The sequence below is a fragment of the Perca flavescens genome, chromosome 8 (assembly GCF_004354835.1).
Source record: "Perca flavescens isolate YP-PL-M2 chromosome 8, PFLA_1.0, whole genome shotgun sequence".
NCBI lineage: Eukaryota > Metazoa > Chordata > Actinopteri > Perciformes > Percidae > Perca > Perca flavescens.
The window spans coordinates 25,706,118-25,732,293 of record NC_041338.1 but is presented as its reverse complement, the minus strand read 5'-3'; the positions used below and the strand labels follow the sequence as shown (position 1 = coordinate 25,732,293).

Sequence of the window (26,176 nt, the reverse complement as noted above, 5' to 3'; positions counted from 1 at the left end):
GAAGCACAAATATCACTTTGTGGCTGCTTTAGGGTGTTGCACAAAGAAGAGTAACATTTATGCAATCATGAAATGCTTAATCCATTCATAAACAGTTCTTTATTTTGTTGGTAGCAAACTCCATTAGTAAATTCTCCAGTTTTATGTTAATGAAGACACTAGTCTGTGCTACCAATCAAATGAATACTTTATGAGTTAAGCTGAGTGTTCCTCTTTTTACATCTGTGTCTGTGTGCCTACAGCCATTTGCAAAGCTTCAGGGAAGCATATTCCTGCCATTGAGAACGCAATATGGGCATTCGATGATTAGACACATCTTTATCTGTCTCTGTGACAAGTATTTTTTTTCCTGACCACTGCTTTATAATTGCGTGCCATTGTGGTTCTTAGAAAGCAGCGTATCTGTCATCTGAAATGAGGGACATCACACGTCATAACACAGTGTATAATATGTAATAAACCAATTTACCGGTAGTAATGGACACACTAGAGTATATAATACACACATTAAACTTACACATACTTTATGTAATATACTTATGCAGGTATTCCTGTATGCGTGTGTGTCTGTATTTTTGTGTCCCTCCGTTACCTCAAACTCATCTTTCCAGTTATGCTGCATCTGGAAATTCTCAGCAGCTGTGGCCAGTTTCTGGGGATTGAAATATGACAGGGATTTAGATTGGAAACTGCACAAGGTATGCCTCCTTCACAGCGTCAGTCTAATTATAGAAAACCTGAGCAAAAGAGAGTATGTTAAAAAGCACGATGGAGACCATCCCGGAGACTGTGATGTACTGATCTCACTCGCGGAGCTCAAACCAAAGGGCTATCATGGTCTTACTGCACTGTCCGCTAAAGGCCACACCACAGAGTGTCGTACTGGCCGAATGAAAAGGTTGTACTGTTAGAGAGTATTGCTTGTGTGTGTGTGTGTGTGTATATGTCACTGATTCTTGAAAATCTTGGCAAAAACATGTCCCACTAAGAAAAGTGCTAATTCTGTTGGAAATTAATAACATTTTCATGAATAAAAAGAATCAAGGTTAATCAGGGGGTCCTTTGCACATATGTAAGGTTCTTTTATAGGTTTATTTTTATTTTTTATTATATATTTGTGTGTGTTCTATATTTTTGAACACTGCTACTGTCACAACCATAACATGTCAACACCGTCTCTTTTGTATAAAAAATATTGGATTAGATTATGGCATAAATGTATACTTTTCAGAAGAGGTCTGAAGTACCAAGAAGGGGAAACAAGATGGCTAATGTGAACAACTCATGCATATCATGTGAAAGAATATGTTTTTGTGACCACCGTCAGACGTCAACACCATCAGGTTTTCTGTCTGACAGTGGTGACAAAAACCTCTGAATGGTCCTCAACGGAGGCTAGAATATAATTGTTGATCGCAATAGGCCATAAGGCCTCGTGGCTGTGGCCGAACCACAGCCATGAGCCCGTATTTATTGTGATCAACAATTATATTCTAGCCTCCGTTGAGGACCATTCAGAGGTTTTGTCACCAGCGTCAGACTGTACGTCCCCACCGTCAGACTGTACGTCACCACCGTCAGACAGAAAACCTGACGGTGGTGACGTCTGATGGTGGTGACTAAAACCTACTCTTTCACATGATATGCATGCTCAGGATTGTTATTTTTTGGACCCAATAGTTAAATAGTTGTTCAGCAAGAAGCCATTGACTTGAGTGGTATACATTTTGGAATTGTATGTTTTAATGAGGCCACAGTCACCACCGTCAGTTTTAAAGTCACCACCATCAGAGGGAGTTTTATTTCTTTATAATTTGAATTTGAATTTTATTTCTTTATTAATAAAAAAAACACTTATTTTTTTAGTTAGGCTTAAATTAAACATTGTATGATGTTAGATCTTTTAAAGGAGTACACGTGAAACAGTATAAACAATTAACAAAAGTGAATATTCAACATTTAATAGCAGATATGGATACTACGAATGCCAGATAATGATTTAAAAACTCTAAATACATATTAGACCAAATAAATAAAAAAATATTTGCTTTTTATTGTGTTTGATGGTGTTGACAAAAACAAAGTAATAACTAGAAAAATGACTATTTTTATGAAAAAAATACAAAATGAGGAGGTTCCAACTAACTTTTTATTTTCAAAATTAAAACCTGTTTTATCCAAATTCCCAAGAATCAGTGATGTGCAAGTGAGAGAAGGAGCGCTTGAAAGAAAATATAGAGAAAAGGGGGGTCAGCAGTGTAAGAAATATCAGATCACTGAATAAAGTCAAGTGCAAATGGGCTACCAACAGAGAGGCTGTCAATCAATTTACATTCTACCAAATAACAGGGGGATATGAATGTAATTAACCTCACCTTTGCTCTCCACATCTCTCTAACATGCACACACACTCAAACTGAGAAGCGATAGAGAAAATAGTGGTAAGAGTAACATACTGTATTCAGGGCTGGACTGGGACAAACAAATCGGCCCTGGCATTTTTGGCCCAGGCGGCCTACACCCACCGTGATTGGTCAGACCCATTCCCTGCAGACAGTCCTCTTAAAATATGCTATCTATGATATGAGTTGCCTAGTGTTCTGCGTTCATGTGATAGTTTTGGATCCTTCAACAGGAGTCTCAAGACTTATCTGTTGATCTACACTTAAATAATTCATTAATTCTTAGAGTTATGATTTGTATATTTATGTTATTTTTTTATTTTTTATTATTGATATTTCATACTGTATTGCCATTATTGTTATTATTACTATTTTCTTAATATTGGCTTAGCAACTTTAAAAACAGTTTACTGTTAATTTGAACAATTGTAAGATTCATATTTTGTCGCTTTGGACACAAGTGTCTGTTAAATACAATAACCATAACCATAATCCTTCTCAAAGCTTAAATAGTTAGGTTACCTGACAGCCACTAACTTTAATGTTACAGCCAAACACACACACACACACACACACACACACACACACACACACACACACACACACACACACACACACACACACACACACACACACACACACACACACAGCCTCCCTTCCTTCCTGAGAGTCCCTGTTAATTTGACTACTCCTTACCACATCGTCATCTACTCTCTCTTCCATCTTTTCCTCACTCGCTCCCATGGCCCTGTCGTGGTCACTCTCCTCCTCCTCGGCTTCTTCCCTGTCATGCTGTTGTTTCTGCTTCTCTGTATAGCCAGCCACCTCTCCACCTTCCTCTACTTCAGGTAATGCTGATGTTGAAGCAGCTACTACAGCCCCAAATATGTCCGAAATTTTAGCACATTTTGAGGAATCCGCCTGTAGATTCTTAATATTTTTGTCCCGTAATTTTTCTGCACCTCCCTTGCACTTTGGTGGTCGTTTGTCAATTTTAACGTGAATGCTAAACTTCCAGCATAACTATGACAGCTCGCGTCTCAGGACCCAGAGTGGGGAAGGGAGTTCCTGGAGACAATTAAGGCCCAAAAGTGCATCAGCCCACCGGGAAAATGCCCGGTATGCCAGATGGCCAGTCCAGCCCTGACTGTATTTATCGCACTAGAACATTTCTTACACAGTGCAAGCAATAAAAAGGGCAAGCACAAACTAAACAGTGCATATTTATCACACTGGGAACAAGTGAGTGCCTTAAGTGCTCTGTAGACATCCAGGGTAGTATTTATTCATAAATGAACATCAATGAACAGTGGAATTGCATTTAAAAACAGTTTTCAATGACCGCTTTTAAGGCGCCTCAGGTTACTAGCAGGTCAAAGTTTATATTTTAAGTTTATAGTTTAATATTTCAACGTCTACTGCATGGATTGGGACTACATTTGGTACCTTGTACTGGGGGACATTCATTGCCACGGGATACATTTCAATTACTTTAGTGTTTCCCTGAATTTCCCCCTTGTGCCACCAGCTGGCCAAACCTTTTACTTATCTACTGAACATCTCAACATCTACTAACTACGTAGATGGAATGGGACAAAATCTGGTACAGACATCTATGATCCCCAGAGGATCCTCTGACTTTTCGTCTAACACCATCCTAAGGTCAAAATTTCAATTCACTTCAATGTTCATCCAGGCAAATCCACACAGATCAAACCTTAGCATGGCCCTTGCCTGCCCTTCTCCTACAAAGTAATGACAACCCTGTTGAGGAAAGCCTTTAAATGAACCCCCGTGTCTGACACGCTGACTTCCTTCACAACAGCAAAGTTACCATAGCCTCAGAGAAACTCCACTCAGAGATGTGTTTTTAATTAATCGATGCAATTAGAATGGATGACGTTAAAGTGTATTTATAGCTGAATCTCCGTCTGACACCCATCTGTAGAACTGCGTGAGTAGGGAAGTATAAAAAAGTCCATGTCAGATCTGTGCATGAGCAAAAACTGGATGAGATGCTTATAGTATATGTCATTCTGTGCTTTTACTGAGTGTGGGTCTGAATGTGTATATGTGTGTCTATGGCCATGTGTCTGCTGTAGGCAATGATTCCATTCTTGATCAACAGTCCCATCCCTTTGGCCTCCAGTCCTGGACTCTGTTCCAGACCTGTCTCCTCCTCCTCTGCTGCTGTCAGCGGCTAAATATACACCCCATTCGAGCCATAACACACACACACACATACCAACACAAAATAGTGATCATTAGGTCATTACGCTCCAAAAAAGTTCCGTCACTGCATCAATCAAACCCTTTTCCATTTATAAACTGTGTCAATCATATGCTCGACGATGACGCTTGCTTTCACTAGACATTAGCGGAGTTTAGACTATTTTAGTGATTTCTTCTGGAGATTTACATCTGTATCAATATATAGCTCTAATTAAAGTAGAACAATTCAATGAGTAGTATGAAAACATGTCTGATTCAGACTCATATAATGCCAACAGATATTTGGTGTCTTGTTATCCACTCTAAGAATCTGTACATGATACCAGGGCAGTAGATTCTAATTGAAATCATGTGCTGGTCATAAAAGCCACTGACTTTGCACAAACAAGATCTAACTCACTGCCTACTTACTGCTTTACCAGTGCTTACTGTGAATTCAGAGGTAAGGAAAACCCAGGTAGAACTGGGTGGTCATATAAAATCCCATTTGTTTCTCATTAATAGTTAAAATCAGTGACACCTATGCTGCAAAATCAAAAACGCTAAAACGCTCACAACAAAAAACCTGGTCCCTTATATTTTCATTCCATAAGTGTTTCATTAGAAAAAAAGGAAAACATAAGATTTAAGACTGTAATAATGTGCCACCTGAGGGAAAGTGGGAGCAGCAGTTCATATCCATGCTGAAAAGGCCAAATGAAGAAGCCCTTGTCATTAGGTTAATGTCAGCTAATGTCAATGTAACATGACATCATGTTAATGTCACACCATTGAACTAACTGTGTGTTATCACTTATGCACAAACCCAGATCTTTCAAAAAAATTTCAATTTGCTAAATGTATAAAGTACCGTACCACCGTAAATGCATGCAGAAACACACACACACACACACACACACCCACACACAGTCATGCATGAACATATGGATAGTGATTACAAATCGCTTCATGATGTTGTATGTGATATGACAACAGCTGTTTATAACGTATACAACTGATACATAATGCGTGATGCTGTAGCAATTTGTTAGACATTAATGGAGCATATAGGACTCCTAGGATTTTGGGTGAACATACCATTTTCCCTTACACACTTGCTGTATATGAACATGCACATGCAAATCCACACACACACACACACACACACACACACACACACACACACACACACACACACACACATACACACGCGCGCACATGCGCACACACACACACACACAGACCGCCTAAGAGTGCAGACCGACAGGGTTGTTAAAATTCATGACAGGGCTTTGACGAGGCTCCTCTCCCCTCTGGGAGATATGGAGGAGGGTGAGGAGGGGGTGTGAGGACAGATACCTAATTACCCTCCTATTTTTTCTCTATTTTTCTCTGTATCCCTTTATATCTCTCTCTTTGTCAAACACATTACTACCAAAAGAAAGCAACACCGTAATCAAATCCACTCTAAACTACAGAGCCTTCATTTAATGAGACCACTCCCTGAGTGACAGCTAACCTCTCTAAACTGGCATAACAGTTCATTACAGAGCCACTGTAAGTTGCCCTCTCTGCCAATTGATTAGACGCCAGAGTTTCTCAATTGAAACACACAAATTTAGCACTAGAACAGTTTAGTTAATGAGAGTGCATAACACAATCCCCATGCCTGATCGAACCGCTCATTAGTCTCTCTCTCTCTTATTGTGGTATAGATATCCCAGCTCCACACCATAATGAGTCAACTCTGTCACTGGATGACCACTGGAGACCCGAGGAGAGCCACCACTCCCTTGCAGCCTTAATGGTGGTGGGGGGACGGACGGACACACAAATAGATGGATACGAGGAGACTGGGAATTGGATCAATTGGCCATGGTAAGTGGAGTGGTTTAAGGAATGAGGTGCTTCAGTAAGAAACAAGAACAAAGGGAAGAAGGAATTTATAAGAATCATGTTATCTAATACAAGAAGGAAAAAATATCCAATACTATCTGCAGGCAGAATTGCTGATACATGTTGGTTGGCTATATCTTACTCCCATTTGAACATGAGAACAGTCTAATGATGGCTGCAACAACAGTTGTGCCTATCAATATTCCAACAGTCAAATAGGGCACATAATATAATATTTCTCATTTCATGCAACTTTCATTGTTCAAGCACACTGATGTATGAGATTATTACACAGCAGCCATAGAGAGCACATAAACAATTGGAGCTGGCACAAGTGTTGGATGGCTATTGGACTCGTACCTGCTAGCCCACAGAGAGAGAGTTCTGCCCGGCTCTCACCAGTCTTAGTTGTCATTCTGTCAGGGCAGCCCAGTAGCCCACCATGAATTTAGTGAGAAAGCAGAGCACAGCTTAAAGGATAGACAGGGAAGATGAGACAGGCTCTGCTTAACCTCACAGAGCCTCCCAGACTCCCTGTGTGTGTGTGTGTGTGTGTGTGTGTGTGTGTGTGTGTGTGTGTGTGTGTGTGTGTGTGTGTGTGTGTGTGTGTGTGTGTGTGTGTGTGTGTGTGTGTGTGTGTGTGTGTCTAAAGTCTCCACACGACTAAAATCAATGGGCCATTCAGAGCACACTGCCTTCTCCCCTAGACAACAAAGCAATTCTCGCAAGAGTAGTAACGGTCTAAAAGATCATTAACACCCACATCCAGTCTCATCTTTCCCATCCTTGTTTCTGACAACGTGTCCACATTCATGAACGCTGGTTATCTATTCGACATAATGAGTCCCAACTCAAAGGGATGACATGAAAGTAAAAATGTGGGAGATGTGAAGGGTCAGTATGAGAAGCAGAAAAGAAAGGAGTCTGAAAAGGGAAGAGGAAAATACATAAATTATGAGCAGATGGATTAACGGAAAGGACAGTCCAGAGAGAGAAAAACAATACGCTGACTCAGCATGATCACAGTGTTCACACTTCTCATTAAAATTTAGCTTATAAGAATGAACAGTGGGATGATAAAGATAGATATATACAAGGGTAGGTGGGGGTTGTTTAGTAAAGAATGATGGGAGATTTATCCAGCAATGCATTAGTTTGTTCCCTGGGAAAATGCATGTGTGTAAGGAGTTATAACAGAATGAGAGTGGGAGATAAAAAGATAAAAGAAATGCAGAATAGGGGGGATGGACAAACAGAGTTGAATGGAGAAACAGATGACACAGGAAGAGTAAGAGAGAAGTGATACAAAAGCTGAGCTGAAGGGAGAGGGAAGAGACATTCAGTAGGAGAAAGGAGGGAGCATGACAATAGAGAGACAGAGGTCAGAAGAGATAAAGAAGGTTGATTTCAAATTCCAGTTTGACAGAGAACTGTGGCAAAAGGCCAGGAGCTGGACACAGGAGAGATACAGTAGACTGGAGAAGGAGGGCGACAGAAAGAGAGGGATACAAGGAACGAAAGGAAAAGGAAGGGAGATGAGAAAAGGGAGAATAAGAGCGTGAGACAGAGAGAAAGAGCAGATGAATCTGCAGCTGTGAGAGCCCATGGGGAGTGCCGTACTGCTTCACATGACTTCTCTCAGAGGCCAAAGCCTCCAATGGGAACAGTAAATCTACAGCTGCTTCAAGTCTTATTGGTACTTCATTGATCAGTGCTTATTGTTTGTTTTTTTAACCTTTGACCTTTTTCTATCTATGAATCATTATTAAAACCATTAGTAATAACATATTATATAACGTAGTAACTCATTTACTTGGGTGCCCTTTCAGAAAGTGGCAAGATCAAGACAAATTGAGGACAAAAGCAAAACTAATCATCTCTAAAAAGCTGTGATTTCCTGCAAGGCAAAAGGTAAAAAACAAATGTGGGAAGGCATGATGGAAATGTAACAGCAACAGCATCAAAAAGAAGAAAGAAACGTCCATGTGGATTGTGACTGAGAAACAGTATCTCAAACTGGTGTAAGACAAAGGCCACTAATTATCTCATCACATCCCGATTACAACAAAGTATCACAATATTGATTCTGAAAAAACTACATGTCACATTTAATTAATGTAGATTATTATTAGATATGAAACAACTGCATCTCTTGACAGTGAAAGATTGAAACTGTCTCAAGTATTCCATTGTTATCTTTAGCATGTTGTGATCTACCAACACAGTTTGGATCTCTTCTCGATGAATGTATTGGATACTTGTCCCTGGCCTACCATAAGTCTACTTAGAATTCTCCATCTGCACTGCTCCCTCCCTCTCTCTCTCTCTCTCTCTCTCTCTCTCTCTCTCTCTTTTTCTATCCATCACACACACACAAACAGGAATGCAAGCACACAGACAGACACATGCAGACACCTCTTGTCTGCTTAATATGATCAGCACAGAGCGGAGATGGGAGGTTGAGTAACATCTGCTCAGGAGACTGGAATATCTCTGATCGTATCATGGTCTCTGTTCATTACTGCGTGACGTTGGCACACACATACACACACATGAAAACCACCTAATGTCACATCTTGTGCTCATTATTATAACATTGTGACAGCAGGCAACAGATTAATAAAAATATGGTCCAACACCTGGAGCCCAAAGACTCTATCAAACACACCAGACACTTAACTCACTGGTAACTGAACTGCACAATGTAGACATCAAGGTGAAATCAAGAAGGGAAAGGTACTTTGTTGTTTTGTTTTTGAAGAGCTTTGTTGAGCCTGGTTAGCTCACCTGGTAGAGCAGGCGCCCATATATAGAGGTTTACTCCTCGGCACAGCGGCCGCGGCTTCGACTCGGACCTGCTGCCATTTTCTGTATGTCATTCCCCTTCTCTCTCCCCTTTCAAGTCTAAACTGTCCTATACAAATAAAAATGCCCTCCAAAATAATCTTAAAACAAAAAGAAAAAAAGAAAAAAGAAAGACATAGTTTGCAAGATCCAGTAAGCCTAAATTATTGACACAAAATGTTTTAACGGCACTGAGGAGAGAAAATATTTCAGAAAATGAAATATGATCAAAGTGTTAAAGTTGCAAAATTAAATGTTAACAGTTGAAAGTTCTCACATAGAATCAAGGATGCCAAACATACTGACCTCCTTTTAAATAGCATAGAGAGACATTGAGAGATGTGAATTGAAAGAAATATTCAATGTACAAGGGAAATATGCTGTGTCTATGGTATTATTGTGGAATATCCTTTAGTGGCACCTGAAGCCTTTTAGAAATGTAAAAACAAAGTGTGTAATTTTAAAGAACATGTGGCTGAACTAGACACTGCAGCAAAAGCCTGGATATTGTGGGTTGGACAAGTGAGACAAGGGGCCTTTTCTGAGCTTAAAAATGTACCAGTGCAATGTTTAAATATGCTCCTTTTGATTTCAACAAAAGCAGAGAAGTGGATTCTGCCGCAGGTCAGGTTTGAGAATTTCAATGGACATTTTAAAATATTTATCCTGCAGTGAAAATGGATCATCTTTGGAGGCAACTGTAGCTGGATTCTGAATTCAAGCGAACCACGGTGCAAACTGGTAAGGTACATATTTAACAGTAAGAATTGCCAAGAAGATTTGACCTATTGCTAATGTCTGGCATATTTAATAGTAATCACTTCATGTCTATTTTTAATATGCAGATGATTGCATCCACTAAAATGTTCCTCGTTCATAAATGATAACTTGAAAGAAGCCCATCATTCCAAGGGTTTTCAATAATGAACTTAACTTGCATGCCAGTAATCATGATGCCGTCATTGGAAAAGAAAGATTTCATTTTTTGTAAACACAAACATTAACCTACACACATATACAAGTTCACTCACTTTCACACACACACACACACACACACACACACACACACACACACACACACACACACACACACACACACTGGGCCACCTGTGTCCTGTAGAGTTTTAGTGGTGCTGGTTGAGGTATTACTCTAAGTAATGTTGTAGACTGGCTCATTAGTCACTGGACAGAGCCCTTCACCCCAGCAGAAGAGTGGAAATTGAAGTCACACACACAAACATACAGACAGACACACACACACACACACACACACTCACTCAACTCATGCAGATTGTTCAAACAAAAGCAAACCCCACACGGCTGCTGGTTGTTAGTAAGAAAGAGAGAAGTGGACAGTTGACAATACCTTGATGTGTGTGTGTGTGTGTGTGTGTGTGTGTGTGTGTGTGTGTGTGTGTGTGTGTGTGTGTGTGTGTGTAAGCATGTGTGGATGTCTGTCTTCAGTGTTTTATCAGTTCGCCTTTAGCCATAACAGTTCTGCACCATCAATTATTAAGTGTTTACAGTAATTACAGTGTACATAGACAGCAAGACCAAGAGAGAACAGGCTGTGGATGGGGGTAAATTAAGTAAATGGAGCTGGCCTCTGGCACATCACACACTTTCACTATGTGGTCAATTGCTTTTGACAAACCTTTTTAGAGCCTCTCTCTCTCTCTCTCTCTCTCTCTCTCTCTCTCTCTCTCACACACACACACACACACACACACACACACACACACACACACACAGTTGTCTCTCTCTTGAAGTAGTAGAAGTATTTTCTGACTCAAATTAACACTGTTCATCCCAATACTTTTTTAGGACAAGTAAACATGTCTATGTTAAAGTATGAATGTATGTAAACATGTATATGTTAAAGTATGAATGTATGTAAACATGTCTATGTTAAAGTATGTGTGTACTGTAGAAGTGTGTCTGTTGTCATTGCCTACTGACATCACATTTCATCTGACATCTGTTTCTTTACAGTAATAACAATGGCAACAAGGGTCCTCTGGAAATGTAGACTGGCTGCTCTGTGTTGACATATATTTTATGAATGTGACTCTGACCTAAGAGTTCACTCAACAGACTTCACTACAGAAAGGTAGGGTAGATATGCATTTACCATGTATAGCCTACAATGCCCCCAGCCTCCACAGGGATGTGCAAAAGCTCTTGAGGTGTGAGTTGACATCTGTTGGACAGGGGCCTCCTCAGACGGGTGTCCAGAGTCTTCTCCCCTCCCCTGTCCATGAAAAACAAATGAATATGTAAATTAAGCTAATAGGTATAGCAATAGACCTATTTGAACCCTGATACCATCAGGCCACCCTATGTATCTTTACTTTCCTTAGTTAACAAAAAGCCGCTTTAACCTTAGCTTACCATAACGGAAACTCGTGTCAGGTGATTGTAATGTTCATTATTTGGTGAGAAAATGCAAGCCAGAAAGGGAAAAGAGGAATTGGCTTGAGCCACTATGCATACACATCCTAGCAGGAGTTTGACAAGGGGGTAAGTGAGCGTCTGGTAAGCGTAGCTCCTAATTTTGATGCTAACAAGCACTCACCCGCCGTTAGCATTCCATTGACTGCCATTCATTTTGACGTCACTTTATAACTTTACATCTGACACGTTTAAAGACTTTATTTGTCAATTGTTTATTTCTAAAGAAACACGACAATGTATAAAAGGCCTTGCCTTGTACCTCACGTTATGGCTCCGTAGCAGACGTTTTTGTAAAGATAGGCTAACAATTGTCATAAACACGCGACTTACTGTCGCGTAGTAGAGGAATTACCGTATAGTACAGGAGAAGCTCGCAAGCAGTTTCGACTTGCATTAGCTGTTTAAGTTTAATTACTAATGTTAACTAGCATTTTAGTTAGCAATAATTAGCCTGTGCCCATGTTATCTCCTTACATATACCTACGCTCTCCATCTCTGCAAGATTCGGAATGATTGAGATTTCTCTTGGCACAGCTACCACAAGACTTACAACAGGTTGCTCACGTCACATCTACGTCTTCAAGCTCAGTTGGAGGCTGCGCAGTAACGCTCAGCCCTCACCGGAAAAGTGCTTCTAATAATCTTCACTGGTCTCCGTCCAGAGCAACGGGATCTGTTGGTCCATTCATTTAACTGTCTATGGTGTTTGATTGTGTGAGGTGCTCCCTGTTGCGATCCAGCCCCGGTATACATTGTAAAACCTTTGATAAACGAATCTCTCCTAACAGTGTGCAGCCAAGTACTCATTCATAATGCATGTTACACTCTGCCACACACCTATTTATGGAAGCCTGCGTGGACACACATACACACACACCTGTGGCTCGGTAAACTGTGGCCTTTCAGAGGCATCCATCATGCAGAGTTAGAGATCAGAGACGGAAAGACAGAGAGGACGAGAGAGAGAGAGAAAGAGAGAGAGAGAGAGAGAGAGAGAGAGAGAGGAGAGGCAAAAGGAGGATTAAAGTTTTAAAGCAGTCGACAACTAAGTGAAAGTGGCTCAAGTGCCTTGGGCTATCTCCAATTATATTGACATTGAGAGTCACTCCCTACCTCATATCAAAGGCACTCAACAAGAAAGGATCTCCCTGCAATAAAGATTTTCTTCCTGTATTTTGTCTGATAAACAGCCAAATTTCTTCATTTAACTAAGCAAAAATCACGTCAAAGCACTAGTATAAAATCTACAGGGACAGTGTATGTAATTCAGGTTTGAGTTTGCTGGTCACTGCTATGTGTTGTACCCTATAAGTCTTAGAAAGACCCAACAAAAATAGACTGTTCAGTCTATCTGTCAATGACTCTATGTATCCATCACGTTCATGCATTTGCTCTTCTTTCACATTATCCCTTCATCCATTTATCTCCCCATCCATACATCTCAGGACAGAGAATTTAATATCAGTGTGCCTTGAGGTTACTCTTAGGAGAGGATGAGACGCAAAGACACAATAAAGAGTAACGAGTTATGAATGTCCAGAGGTTGGATGGACTGTTAGCATCAGGCGAGATGACCCACCACCTACAACATACCCTAACACACACACACACACACACACACACACACACACCTGACCTATCACGTGGATAATGTGCTGTAGCCAATTTTCTCCTTGCTGTTTACGCATCTTATGGCACCAGTACTCGGAAAAATGATAAGAACCCCAGGGTGTTTACTTAACATACACAAGACAGACACTTGGCAGGAGATGTGTTTATGGACATTCATAAATACTCCCTCTCCATTACTAATAAGACAACAATGGTGATGCCTTATAAAGACAGAATAAGGGGTGCTGTGAACTCTCTCTGAATGTATAAAAAACAGTTCAACTCCTGATATACAGTAGATAAGAATATCTGACCCATTTCTAAGTTTAAAAAAGGGAGGGAAAAGAGGGGAGAAAGAGAGAACACCCCCAGGGTCAAAGCTCTCATTATCACATTGGATACTGTAGAAGAAAGATCTGTCTTCGCTCTCTACTCTTTTGTGTGCATCCCACCATTGTTATCATCCAAAAAGTCACACAATTAAGTGATCTGTTCTACCCATATCACCTCAACCCTGAAATATTAGTGTGCTTTTACAAAATAACCACAACGTTGGAACAAAGTAACGGCCTCCAGAATTGTGAAGGTTGTTGAGTGATTTCTTCCTAATATTTGTTTCGCTCACAGCAAGCCTTTCGATATGGAAAAGGACCAAGGATCTTGTTGCCAGATGATTATTACAGTAACATGTTTTGAACGTGACTTCCTCAATTTGAAGGATAATTTCAACCAAACCCACAGCAATCCCACTTGGAAAATTAATGTGAAATCTCAGCCAGATAATAATCAATTAAATAAATACATCGCCAGATGGTGGTGTAACTGCAATGGAATGCTTTGTGTTCTGAGCAATATCTTATAATCACATTATTTAAAATCTAAATGTATTGCTTACATCATTTCACTATTAGGATTATAAACAATAATTTCCATTTACAACTATTATTCAATTTGGCCAAAAGGGGGATAATGTAGGCCTATAATGTATGCCCCAAATAACAGAAAAACAGATATTCAACTCAAAATTCATTGTATCTGAATATAGCCAGTCTAATATTAGTCCAAAGGTGTGGTAAATTTGCCTTTCAAGTGCAAAATATAAAAAGACAAAAATAAAAAATAAAAGTATGAAATTTAAAATATATATGTTATTTCTCCAGGTTGGAGGACGGCTCGTTTTGATGAAAATGAGTTTGTAGCTCATTGTCAACCTCACCACATTAGGAAAGATGCGTCGTTTGTGATTTAATAACATTTCGCTATAAAGTAATTGATCCCGGAAGTTTGAATCTGTGAATATCTTTTTAACTTTGCGCACGTTTCTAAAACCAAGGGCACACATTATGAATCTGTGCATATAGTTTATAAAACCGAGGGAACGGATTATGAATATGTGCGTACAGTTTATAAAACCGAGGGAACAGATTTGTATTCTGTGTGCACAGTTTAGTTTTTTTTTCACAGCTGACCCCAGGGGGGGGTCTGTAAAATAATAATTATTTAAAATGTGAAATTACTATATAATTTGTTTAAATTATTAAATGGTGGATTAAACACTAGTTTGATCCACTTTTTTTCTTTGATTATTGAATATACTAGTCTACAATGTCTTAAAAAGAAGCAGATGGAAAACTTATTTTCGACGCCGTGGTTAATTAATTAATTAAAATCTCATCCTGTATACAGCTTTATAACTAAAGTAAAATTGCAAACTGACAGTTGGTTCCTCTAAGTGGAGTCAGTCTTACCTCCAAGGCAGCAGATCTCTTCCGCAGCAGCTGTTCAATTTTCGTGGCTGCTCTGGCCACCAGCTCCTCTGCGTCGTTTTGCTCAACACTGTACAGGTGCTTGTTTTTCAGAAAAATCTAGACACAAAGAGTAAAATCACGTACGTAATTGATGATTTACCAAATACCCATGTGTCAGAAATGTTTTTGGTTTATTCAACAAATGAAGAATATAACTTTTAAACAAAAAATATGGCAACTTCTGTGATGCTATGGTGTATGTGGTAGGTCCATAGCTCTCTCTTGATGCATGTGTGTGCAGCGTGTGGGTGTTTACCTGAGTGAGGCTCTTCCCAGCTGTGGCTGTGTCTGCCAGGGTGACAAGCTCTTTCTGTATCTGATCAACCCATTCTTTAATCCTATGGGACAAAGCAATGCAGACAACCAAGCTTAAGTTAACTCAGATGTAACCGGTTTAGAAGAGACATCACAAACATTTCACAGTGCAATTAAACTGTCCATCATGTTACCTTACATCTATCATCTAACAAGACCATCTGGACAGACAGTGTAAACACAAACAAGGCCAAAGAGAATCACTCTGATAGGTCAAGCAAAATGTCAACCAATCAAGCTTCAATCACCGGGAACAAATACAATGTCATCTAATCAAACATGTGTCATTGAGTGTCAGCCAATACGATTACTTTCTAAGAGTTCAAACATGAAGTCAACCAATCAGATAAGTGTCAGCCAGTGTTGTGACCGGTGACAGTGATGTGAGTGGACAGGCAAGAGGTGGGAGGTGGCCAGGAGTCAGGCGACGTGCTCCACTGTATAGCAAAGAGCTCTGGGGCCTGTTTCACAAAACCAACATAAGGGATTAAGCCGGGATTTCCTGGTTATCCTGGATGAATTTAGCCTTGACTCGGTTTCACGAAAGCAGAGGCACATAAATCACCATGGAGATTTATTCTGTGCAGCTAGCCTGGTCCTGACCAGGCTAACAGCCAGGATTTATTTAATCCTGGAACCTTTTCTGTTCACTCAGCAGTGGTTTTACCCTTTTCTTATTAGCCTGGATTAAAATACAACAGGTGCATATTGCTGTTTATTTGAGTACTGTTATTATTTAAAGTTGTGACCATTATTTTTTTTTTATAATTATAAATTTGTCATTGTTACTGTTATATTGCTGTATGAAGACTGCTGTTCATATTGTTGTAAGAAGTTTGATGAATAGATTATGGCAGTTGTTGAGATAATTAGAAAAGGCTGATAAAATTTCAAATGAGTTTTAAATGAAGTCTGTTACTAAGGGCAATACATACAATGCTGTACATTTCTATAGTTCCCCAATGCACCTTAAATTATTTCTTTTTTTATTCTTTAACAATAAGGATCATGTTTGTTCTGCTTCCATGTGCATTGTATTTGGCATTCTTAGCACACAATTTGTGTTGTCCAGTAAACTGGGACTATAATTTGGGAGGATTGTACAATTTTAAGAACATATCCTAACTATACAATCCTCCCAAATTATAGACTCTTATATTTTGCCTGGGGGGAAATAACTGATGAATATACTCTGCTCCATTCATGTTTATAGTGAGCATGGAATTTATCACTTTATTATCTTTAAAGTTTCTAGATTTTACAGTGCAATTTCTTCAGTGTCTTTATTTTCTATGTCCATATATACCAGGGAGCAAGGCATATAATATGTAGAGAAGGAAACTCGTCCTCTATAAAAAATAAAAAAACGCGAGAAAAAGCGTGACAGATAATAGCGGACCGACTAAATGATAGGTTAAAAATATACATTTATGAACTACTGCTCTTAAATGAAACCATTGAATGTGTCACTTGTCATTTGCAAAAACGAACACCTGTACACTTTGCATTAAAAGCGAGTAGTGGAAGTTAATATGACTTAGGAAATTAATATTTTAGCCAATGAATGAGAGAGAGGGAGGAACAGAGTGAAAGAGATATTTACGCTTCATATTCTAGCGTTTTAGAAAATGGATCTTCATGGTAAATTTCCTGAGTTATCTTCTGCTTACTTTTAAGGCAAAGAGTACAATTGTTAATTTGTGCAAATGATTAGTAGCCTAATCATTGAATGGTAGGATTATGACGGTTTCCATTCAGAGCAGTGGTCAGTTAATGTATATATTTAGGCTGCTTATGCATTCAGTCGGTCCGTGATCGTCAGCTACACTTTCTCTCGCTGTTTCGTTACAGCGGCCGTGTTATTTTCTTTTTATTCAAATAATGTGTTTCACGTCATCATACTTCCACAAGAAGCTGCTGCTCACTCTGTATAAAGTATGTACAATGCGTATTCTCCATTTTGGCATCAGTAAATCTGTGATCAACCTCGCGGTCTTTTGAGGAAATCCGTGGACGCGCATCTATCTGAATTAGTTCAGCCTGGCTCGACCTAGTCGCTCCTCCTCAGCCTGGCTTGGCCTTTGTGAAACGCACCAAGCCAGGATGCACAGATTAGACTAGGTCAAGCCTTGCTTTATCAGTTATCCTGGATTTATATATTCTGCTTTTGTGAAACAGGCCCCTTGAGACAACAGGTCCAGCCTGCTGGTGCAACACACTGTTTTCTACCTTCCTCTCATCCTCCTCCAATAATGTTGTCAAAGCATAATAAACTCACAGCATGCATTATAATTAGGGATGCACCAAATCCAGATTTTTGAGGTTCGGCCGAATACCGAATCCACTGGTTAAGATTCTGCTGAATCCAAAACCTAATACCGAATCCTACTCCCATCCTCAGTCCATTAACACAGTAAACACATTAATGAAGTAAACAAATGGTTAACAAAAGTTTTTTAGCTGTGACTTCCTTTGAAGTACCTGAAGTTGCTGCATTTTGGCTGCTGTCTGTAGATTCCTTCATGCACAACTCGTATTCTTTCGGATGTTTCATACGCAAATGTTTTGGCAGCGGCGATGTTGTGTATTGTTTAGGGTCCTTGCCACCACGAGAAAAATCGTCCTTGCAAAGTTCCATTTTCACTTTCTCACAGCCTACTGCATTGAACGGTCTACCTACGTAAACACCTTCCCGTAATCAACGGCGGCTTCATTACGTTGACCCACATAGGGTGAGTAGTGCAAGCGTAGGGTTCGGTTCGGTGGAAAAAAATTGTAAGGTTCGGCAGAAAACGAACCCCGTCAAAAAGCTCAATATTCGGCTGAATCCGAAGCCAAATCCTGTATTTGATGCATCCCTAATTATAATATACCGACATATTAAATCACCTCTTGCCTCCTAAACACAGTGGCTATGGTCTGTGGATAGAGATAGATGAGAGAAGAATGAGATCAGTGAGCCAATAAGCATGCAGCATGCTTGTAGTAAGATCTAATAATGTTTGTGATTGGCTGTCTAACGTTACACGTCTACGTTACACAGAGACGGGGCTCACATAATAGGAGCTGAAAAATAAATAAAAAGATGTGTGCCATAATGTGTAATGTTGTAATTCATTTTTGTTTTATAAAATTGGTTCGAAAAAGTATCGTTTAGGAACCAGTATCAGAGTCACAGTAGTGTTATGGGTATCAACATTTTTGAACGATACCCAGCCCTAAGCGCACCTGGTACAAGAGGCTTGCTGAAGCAAAATACTTTTGTGCATGTGGATGCATTACTGTAATTCACCATGTATACTGAGATGCGTGCACACAGGCACATTGAGACAGTTCCATTAATATTGTATGAGAATTATCACAGGTTGGACATGGGATACAGATGCTCTCATTGCTGTGCATTCATACTAACACAGACTCAGTTGCAATCCTCCCGAATGGCAAATAGACATTTCATACTCACATATACACACTGAGATAAACATAGAAACCAGATATGCATACCCCCAAAATATTCCTCAAAAATTGGTATTGCAGAAGTGTAATAAGTGTCATGCAAGTTACAATATGTGTGCAAAACATCAACGCTCAATACAGCTGAGGAAGGTGATAAGATGCAAACAAATAAAGAAAGGTGCAAAAGATCAAGAAGCCAGACGAGATGTGGGAAAGATGTATGAGGGACACAAAATCCACAGTGTATAGGGAAAAATCTGAGCAAGCATGCTTGTGGAAAAATAGGAGACACTTCGCAAGAGCGAGAATACTATTGGGGATAGTGTAGTTTAAAATTGTTTAGGAAGAGAGAGGGTAGGTGGAGATATTAGAGCAGGGTCAGCCATAACTGACATAGATGTCCAGCTACTGTACCACCAGTTGGTGGATCTAAATCACCCTAACAGGTTAGGGTGATTTAGATCCACCAACTGGTGTTTGGGTACTCATCTTTCATCTGCAAACAGGTTCAAAGGGATCAGTGGTGCTGGATGTAACAACAAATCCTTCAAACAATATGATAGGTTGTTCATTACTACTACTGTATCTAATATGACCGATAAGGACGTGTTGTAAATGGTGATGCCCATTAAGGAAAATGATATCTGCTGATGAAAATTGTGATATGATCAAAACCTCCAAAAAAGCTACTAAACAGACCTTGTGGTAAGATTGTTTTCTCAACTGATTACTGTAAATATTCTTGTGACTTATTGGTCTCCATGAGTCACAGGCTGCCTTGTACTTCTTGTAATTACACTTTAATTAAGCTGTATTTACCATTACATGCATTTTGGGTTATTATTTTTATTTTTTCATATTTATATAATAGGTTTATATATAAACCTGTATATTAACCTTATGCGTAATCTGCTTAATATGCTTAAAATTTGTTAATTTACTTGTTTTCTTATTCTACTGGGGATACAGGTACGGTATGTGCATTTGAGAGCAACACAGCCAGTCAGATTGCTTCTATGTGAACATAGTTACAGTTAGGCCGGCTACACACTGGCTGCGTGGCGTGAGCGTGTCAGCTGCGTGGCGTGTTGGTTTTTATTTTGGCTCCCATGTTAACAGGTTAGAGCTTACACACGGCCTGCGTGACACGCATGTCTCAGCCGAAAACGTGCGCATGCTAGAAATAGAACCGATAGCTGTTTTTCACGCGACACGCAAGCGTGTTGGAAGCGTTTCCAGGCAAAATAGAATAGGAAACGATGTGTATATGTCATTTTGACACAAATACATATTAATAAATGACATTTTGATGTTTGAAAGTCTCTAGGTTTTGACATAAATGCAGATATAAATGTAATAAAAAAAAAATCGATTTTCAAATATTGCACCTGTCAATCCAAAATGAAATATTCTGTAGCCTATTTTGCCGTCAATACTGCTGACGTCGCTTAGTCGACTAAGATTTCTTTAGTCGATTAGTCATTTTTTATGCTTATTCATGCTTAATTACTTATTTCCAAGAATCTTCTGAGCACATTTATGGTAAACACAAGATTTAAAGTGGTGCTTTTGCAGGATTAATTGTGGAGAAACTCAGTTTTACAGATGGTTAATTAACTACATTTATATTGTGCTTTTCTATTCTTAACCACCTCTCAAAGCGCACAGCTCTGTCAATTAAATCAACTAATCGATTAGTCGACAAAATCGTATAAGTGTTAGTCGACTAAGAATTTCTTTAGTCGAGGACAGCCCTAAAACATACATGTGTACAGACAAGGCTAGCAGCAACAGCGCCGCGTCAGACAAGTTTCTGGTGTGTAAAGACATCCACGCAGCCGCCACGCAGCTGACACACAACAGAAACGCCACTCTCACGCCACGCAGCCAGTGTGTAGCCGGCCTTAGTCAAATCCTTTATGATTCTTGCTACATATTAGTTATACAAACTACAACTATGCATGAGATGTAGAGAAACTGCCACTTTTCTCTTCTCCTCTTCTAAACTCTCTTTCACTCTCTTCTCTCCTCTTAAATTCTCTTCTTTTCATCATCTCTCCTCTTACCCTTTGTTGTCCCCAAATCTATGGACAGAAAATAGATTGTAAGGTATTTTAGTGGACCTTGGACCCCTAAGCTCTCAAAGCCTGAAGCATGGACAGGTCAATTGTGAGTTAGAGTTGTACAGTTTATGTGTACATGTGTGTGTGTGTGTGTGTGTGTGTGTGTGTGTGTGTGTGTGTGTGTGTGTGTGTGTGTGTGCGCGCGCGCGCGTCCGCGTGCGTGTGTGCATGTGTGTGTGTGTGTGATTCCAGGGACTTGACATTGAGAGAAGAGGGCCTTTTCTCCAGAGTTTAGCTTCTGTGAAATCTACTGCTACCAGTGCAAATCTCTATAACAAAAACTCCCAGGTGCTGACAAATGGATGAGACAAACCAGGCTATGGTGCATGTGGGCAATGTGTTTTTCTGCACATCCACTATTTTTTTATCTCCAAGATTGATTTCGAATATTTTGGCTTCATGAGAGTGTCTCATCTGCAGAATAGCTCATCCCTATTTGCACAATATTGAATCCCTTGTATGTGCATTTGCTTCGTCTGTGTGTGTGTGTGTGTGTGTGTGTGTGTGTGTGTGTGTGTGTGTATGTGTGTGTGTGCGTAAATACTAAACACTGCAATGTGCAGACAAAGAAGTCTTGACTGCAAAGCACTCACTTGGCTCATTATATACAGTAAGTAAAAACTGTACGCCTGTTGCTTTATATGAATATTCACAGTCAAATCCCTTGTTACATTGACCTTAAATGGTCAGATGTATTATCTTTAGGCATGGAAAATCTCTGGATATTAACTCCTCATCCTTAAATAATGCAATTCCAAGCATCCCTTACGGTTTAATGGTGACGCTTCATAAATACTATAAGGGAAGGCTTGCTCTCAGCCTGTCATGGTTGATCTACTGTATGTGAAGTCACGTCACCTCCTTCATGTAATGTATCTCATTTCACCTTTTTCTATATGTACACACATAGGGGAAGTTCAGCAATTATTATTTTACCATCATCACACTGTTATCACACATATAATGTAAGCTGTTTTCGATGATTAAAATAACACAGTGATTCAGTATATAAAGTAATTGTTATTGAGCTGAGGTAGCTAATTTTTTCTGCTCTGCTTGCTGGGCTCTGATTACGGCAGCCTCTGGTACAACACTGGATAATTAAACACACACACACAAATGTACATGCAAATGGCAACTGGGTCAGACACTGCCCTACATTGTTTTTCAGACACAGGAAGAGCAAATGAGAGCCAAACAGAAAGAGAGGCAGAGAGAAAATACAAGAAAAAGAGAGACAGATGATGCCATCACTTTGGCACTAGATAGAGTAATGAGCTGGCCAGTATGTATTTCAGTGGGCCGCTGTGTTAAACTACAATCTAATTACACATCATTACAGAGGCTTGGACCGAAGTCTAAACAGCAAAGCGGAATGAGGCATGGAAACACCAACTGTGATGCACCAACACAACCTTCGGTGCTCTGCTCACGCTCTAAGCCTATTCTGTACACTCACACCCAAGTGGCCAATTTAGACATTCTTCAGCCTAAAAGTACCTTGATCTGAAGTGGAAGGTTTTTGGATCAAGGTCTGACCAGAACTGCACCCTTTGTCTTTTTTCACAACAATTATCACCTTAGAATTGCAATTTTATTAGGCTTGGTGATCTGATTCTGAAATATTCCTGGCACAGCCAACATGAGTTGCAGTTTGCAAACCCCTTTTGCATTATGAATATTTTTCTGTCCATCCATGTGATCAGTATGATCCAGAAGAATGCACTTGATGAAAGCCACTTTATTTGAATTGCTTTTGACTCATTTTGTCTATGCTCAAACACTCTATTGCATCTAATCATCATCATGCCATGCAGATAGACATGCAGGGTCAGTAACTTAGAAGATGTGTTAATCTTCTAAGTTACAGTATATTTACTTATAATTGCTTCTTATTTCACACTGATGTGCTTGTGAGGCAAGAAGCATTATCTTGTATCTTATTATCTTTATTTTGGACTGCAACAATTATGAAAAAAGGACTTGAAGATCAGTGTTTCTCGATTGGGGGTACGCATACCACAAGGAGTACTTTGGAATACTTGCAAGGTGTATTTTTTTTAAAATGTTAATTTAATTAATTCATGGTTTCTAAAATACTTATACACTATAATAATGAATGAATGTAGTGATTCTAAACACTTCAAATGTAGCATTTAAGTGTTTTTTAGTTACAATATTGTTGTTTTGTACATCGGACACTGATAGCGAAGCGTTGTATTGTGCTTCTTTATATATAGGCTTTTTTTCTACCAAAAATGTTTTGTGCTGGTCAGGAGGTACTTATGAAATGGTATTTCAAAGTGGGTACATTATTGAAACAAGTTTGAGAACTACTGTAGATGATCCAGGCATTCCTCTGCAGATGTTTTAAAAGAGGAACCCTCCACAACCTAACAACTAATAGAAATGAAATTCAGCAAACATTCAAAAAACAGTGAAAGAAATATAAAGACTTGTGCTAGCCTTGTGCTACTGAATGTTCACCATCACAATAGTAAACCCAAGGCAGACTGTCAGCTTCCAGTGTGATGTGCATTTAGAATGGATGCTGGGGGAGCCTGCAAGTTTTTTTAGCACTTGAATCCACAATATGTATTTGAGGTCTCCATGCTACAACTTGGAGAACATGACATTAGAAATGAGCAATGTAGGTGAAAGGAACAGTCAAATGGTGTTTTGTGAACCAATTTAACCTGCAAGATGATGGAGACCTTTTGTAAATACGAAGCACCGAACAGAATTAACTTTAAAACATATTCATACACTTCCACATCCAGCAGAATGAAACTGTTGTGTAGTTGAGTCCAAGCTGCAGCGGTAGCTCTTTGACTTGAATTGGTGACACGTAGTCTCGCTTTACCAGACCATCCACACGCTGCGGAGCGGAGCAGGGTCTTGCCAGTACACATAGCATTCCGTGATGGGAGAAAAACGTGCTCTGGTTTATTGGCATTTCTTTAAACCAATCACAATCGTCTTGGGCGACACTAAGCTCCGCACAGACCGCTGTAAAATAGTCGTGCGAGAGAAAACTCAGATTGGACAGATAGTCTAGCTAGCTGTATCAATTTACCATGCCGAGGAACTGAGGAGCAGTTAAAGGTGTCCTGCCATACAAAACCGTTTTTACGTGCATTTTTTTGTTAGGTCCATATGTGTTTGCGTTATGTTGTGAATGTGAAAATGAACTGCTACCTCCTTAGTCAGCTCTAGCCACTGAAAAGAAATAAGCAGAGAAATCAGGTCAATTACAAAAGCTGGTCAGTCTTACATCATATGGCCTGAGCTCATTACTATTCATTAGCTCATCCAGTTGGGCAGGGTAAAAGATTCTGACAGCCAGGCTCTCATTGGCTAGCTGTTAGCCAATCAGATTCAAACAGCTTAGCTTGTTGAATATTAATGAGAACTGGCAGAAATCGAGCTGAGTCTTCCTGTAGGCTTTCTATACCACACTAGAATGGCTTGAAACAAGGTAACCAAGGCATTTTCTCCACAAAAAATGTTACAGAGTCCATGGTAGAACTTCAGACATTACCACAAAGTAATGAAATATGTGTGGCAGGGCACCTTTAACCTTAGTCCTCATACCACAGAGTTTAAAATTCCAACACAAAGAAAGTGGAAAGAAACACACATCGGCAAAAAAACTTTCATCAGACGGAATTTCCTGCGGCACCGGAGCAATCCCGGAAGTGGAACATCAAAGATATAGACTAGGTGACAAGTAACTTCGGAGTTTGAATATCAGCAAAAGTGCTGGTGCTGTTAAATTGTATTGCATTATACTAAGAGACTTTTCTACCTTGATATAAATGATATCTGATTTTCTCCCTATCAGAGGCGGCGAGTCGAGCTGGACGCCCCTGATTTGCATAAAGTTGTCCGGCTGCCTACATAGACAGTGAATGGGAAGTGTCCAAATGACGCTTGCCAGTGGACACATGCCACAACTCTTAGTCATCTAACTTACTTCTTTGCTCCCGTGATAATTACTACGGGGCGAGATGTTTCCGCCTAACAGAAAACATAATTATCTGTCGTTGCTTGTACAATCGACCTATACTGTCGTTTTCTGGGTGAGGACGGCCTGCAAATAACAGTTAAATCTATTATTATATTGGTAAAGTTTATAGTTGCAAACACAAGATGCTAATTTTCCATCTGACCCAAACTCTTGAATTAAATGTGAATATACCTTCAATTTATATTGTTAAAAAATTACTGGTTGGGCCATAGGCCTATGTGCTGTTGGGTGGCTCTTACTGTAAAAAGGTGTTCAGGTGAATATGGAACTGGATGTGAACTGGATGTTAAGATAACTTTGAATGGAATTACCCATCTGAATGTAAGAGAACATATCTCCAATATGTTCAATAACTGATTTTGCAAATGAATAATAGGATTGTTCTGTCTAATTTGGGCAGAACATTGTTTTATTACAGGGGAAATAATAAACCAAGACTTGACAAGATCGTTTCGACCAGTCAGGGTAAGGGCCAAAGACAAGGGCCAACTTTTGTCATTTTACATAAAGGAACAGGACAAAGCCACTGTTAACTCCTCAACTTCATAGAGGAGCTGTCACGGGGCTCCGTGGCCACAGACATCCACCGGCGACAAAACCGATTACAGTAACCAAAATTAATCACTGCCTGGAGGCGAGCAGTCAGGAAAGCTGAAATATTGTATAGGCTGCCTTCAAGATGACCACTGGTGCACGGATCGAAATGACCTGCCCAGCCCTCTCTCACACCCCCAAGCGCCAACACACCGTGAGTGGCTCGTTAATATAGCCCAATACTTGTCTCCAAACGACGAGCACTTGAAACAAGGAGTCTGCAAACCAGAACATGAATTGCTCGAAATAGGATTATAGAGGCTATAGCCTACTTACATGAGCTGTGTGGGAAACTGCGATGCCAAAGTCCCGTTCTGCCATAATAGGACCAGAAACACCCAGGCATGTACCCTGCAGGTATTCATTGTAAAAAGAGTGGGAAATTCCCCGACGCGCGTCAACACCAAATGTGCTCCGCTCCCCTTCGCCGCC

At 39.8% G+C, this 26,176-nt stretch overlaps 1 protein-coding gene across 7 annotated transcripts in view; it reads right to left on the bottom strand.

Annotated features, from left to right (window-relative positions):
* Positions 1-26,176, bottom strand: part of LOC114559808 (voltage-dependent calcium channel subunit alpha-2/delta-1) — a 68,940-nt gene that overhangs the window by 42,644 nt on the left and 120 nt on the right. For 6 of the 7 annotated variants that reach the window (XM_028584724.1, XM_028584726.1, XM_028584730.1 and 3 more), the window contains exons 1-4: positions 26,021-26,176; positions 15,483-15,564; positions 15,167-15,283; positions 593-652 (exon numbers count right to left, since the gene is read on the bottom strand). The exon at positions 26,021-26,176 is cut by the window's right edge and continues 120 nt beyond it. In XM_028584724.1, coding sequence (XP_028440525.1) covers positions 593-652; positions 15,167-15,283; positions 15,483-15,564; positions 26,021-26,109 — 348 coding nt within the window. In that variant the 5' untranslated portion in view covers positions 26,110-26,176. Of the gene's footprint in view, positions 1-592; positions 653-3,098; positions 3,133-15,166; positions 15,284-15,482; positions 15,565-26,020 lie in introns of those variants that run through there. The other variant, XM_028584731.1, reaches the window with a different exon arrangement.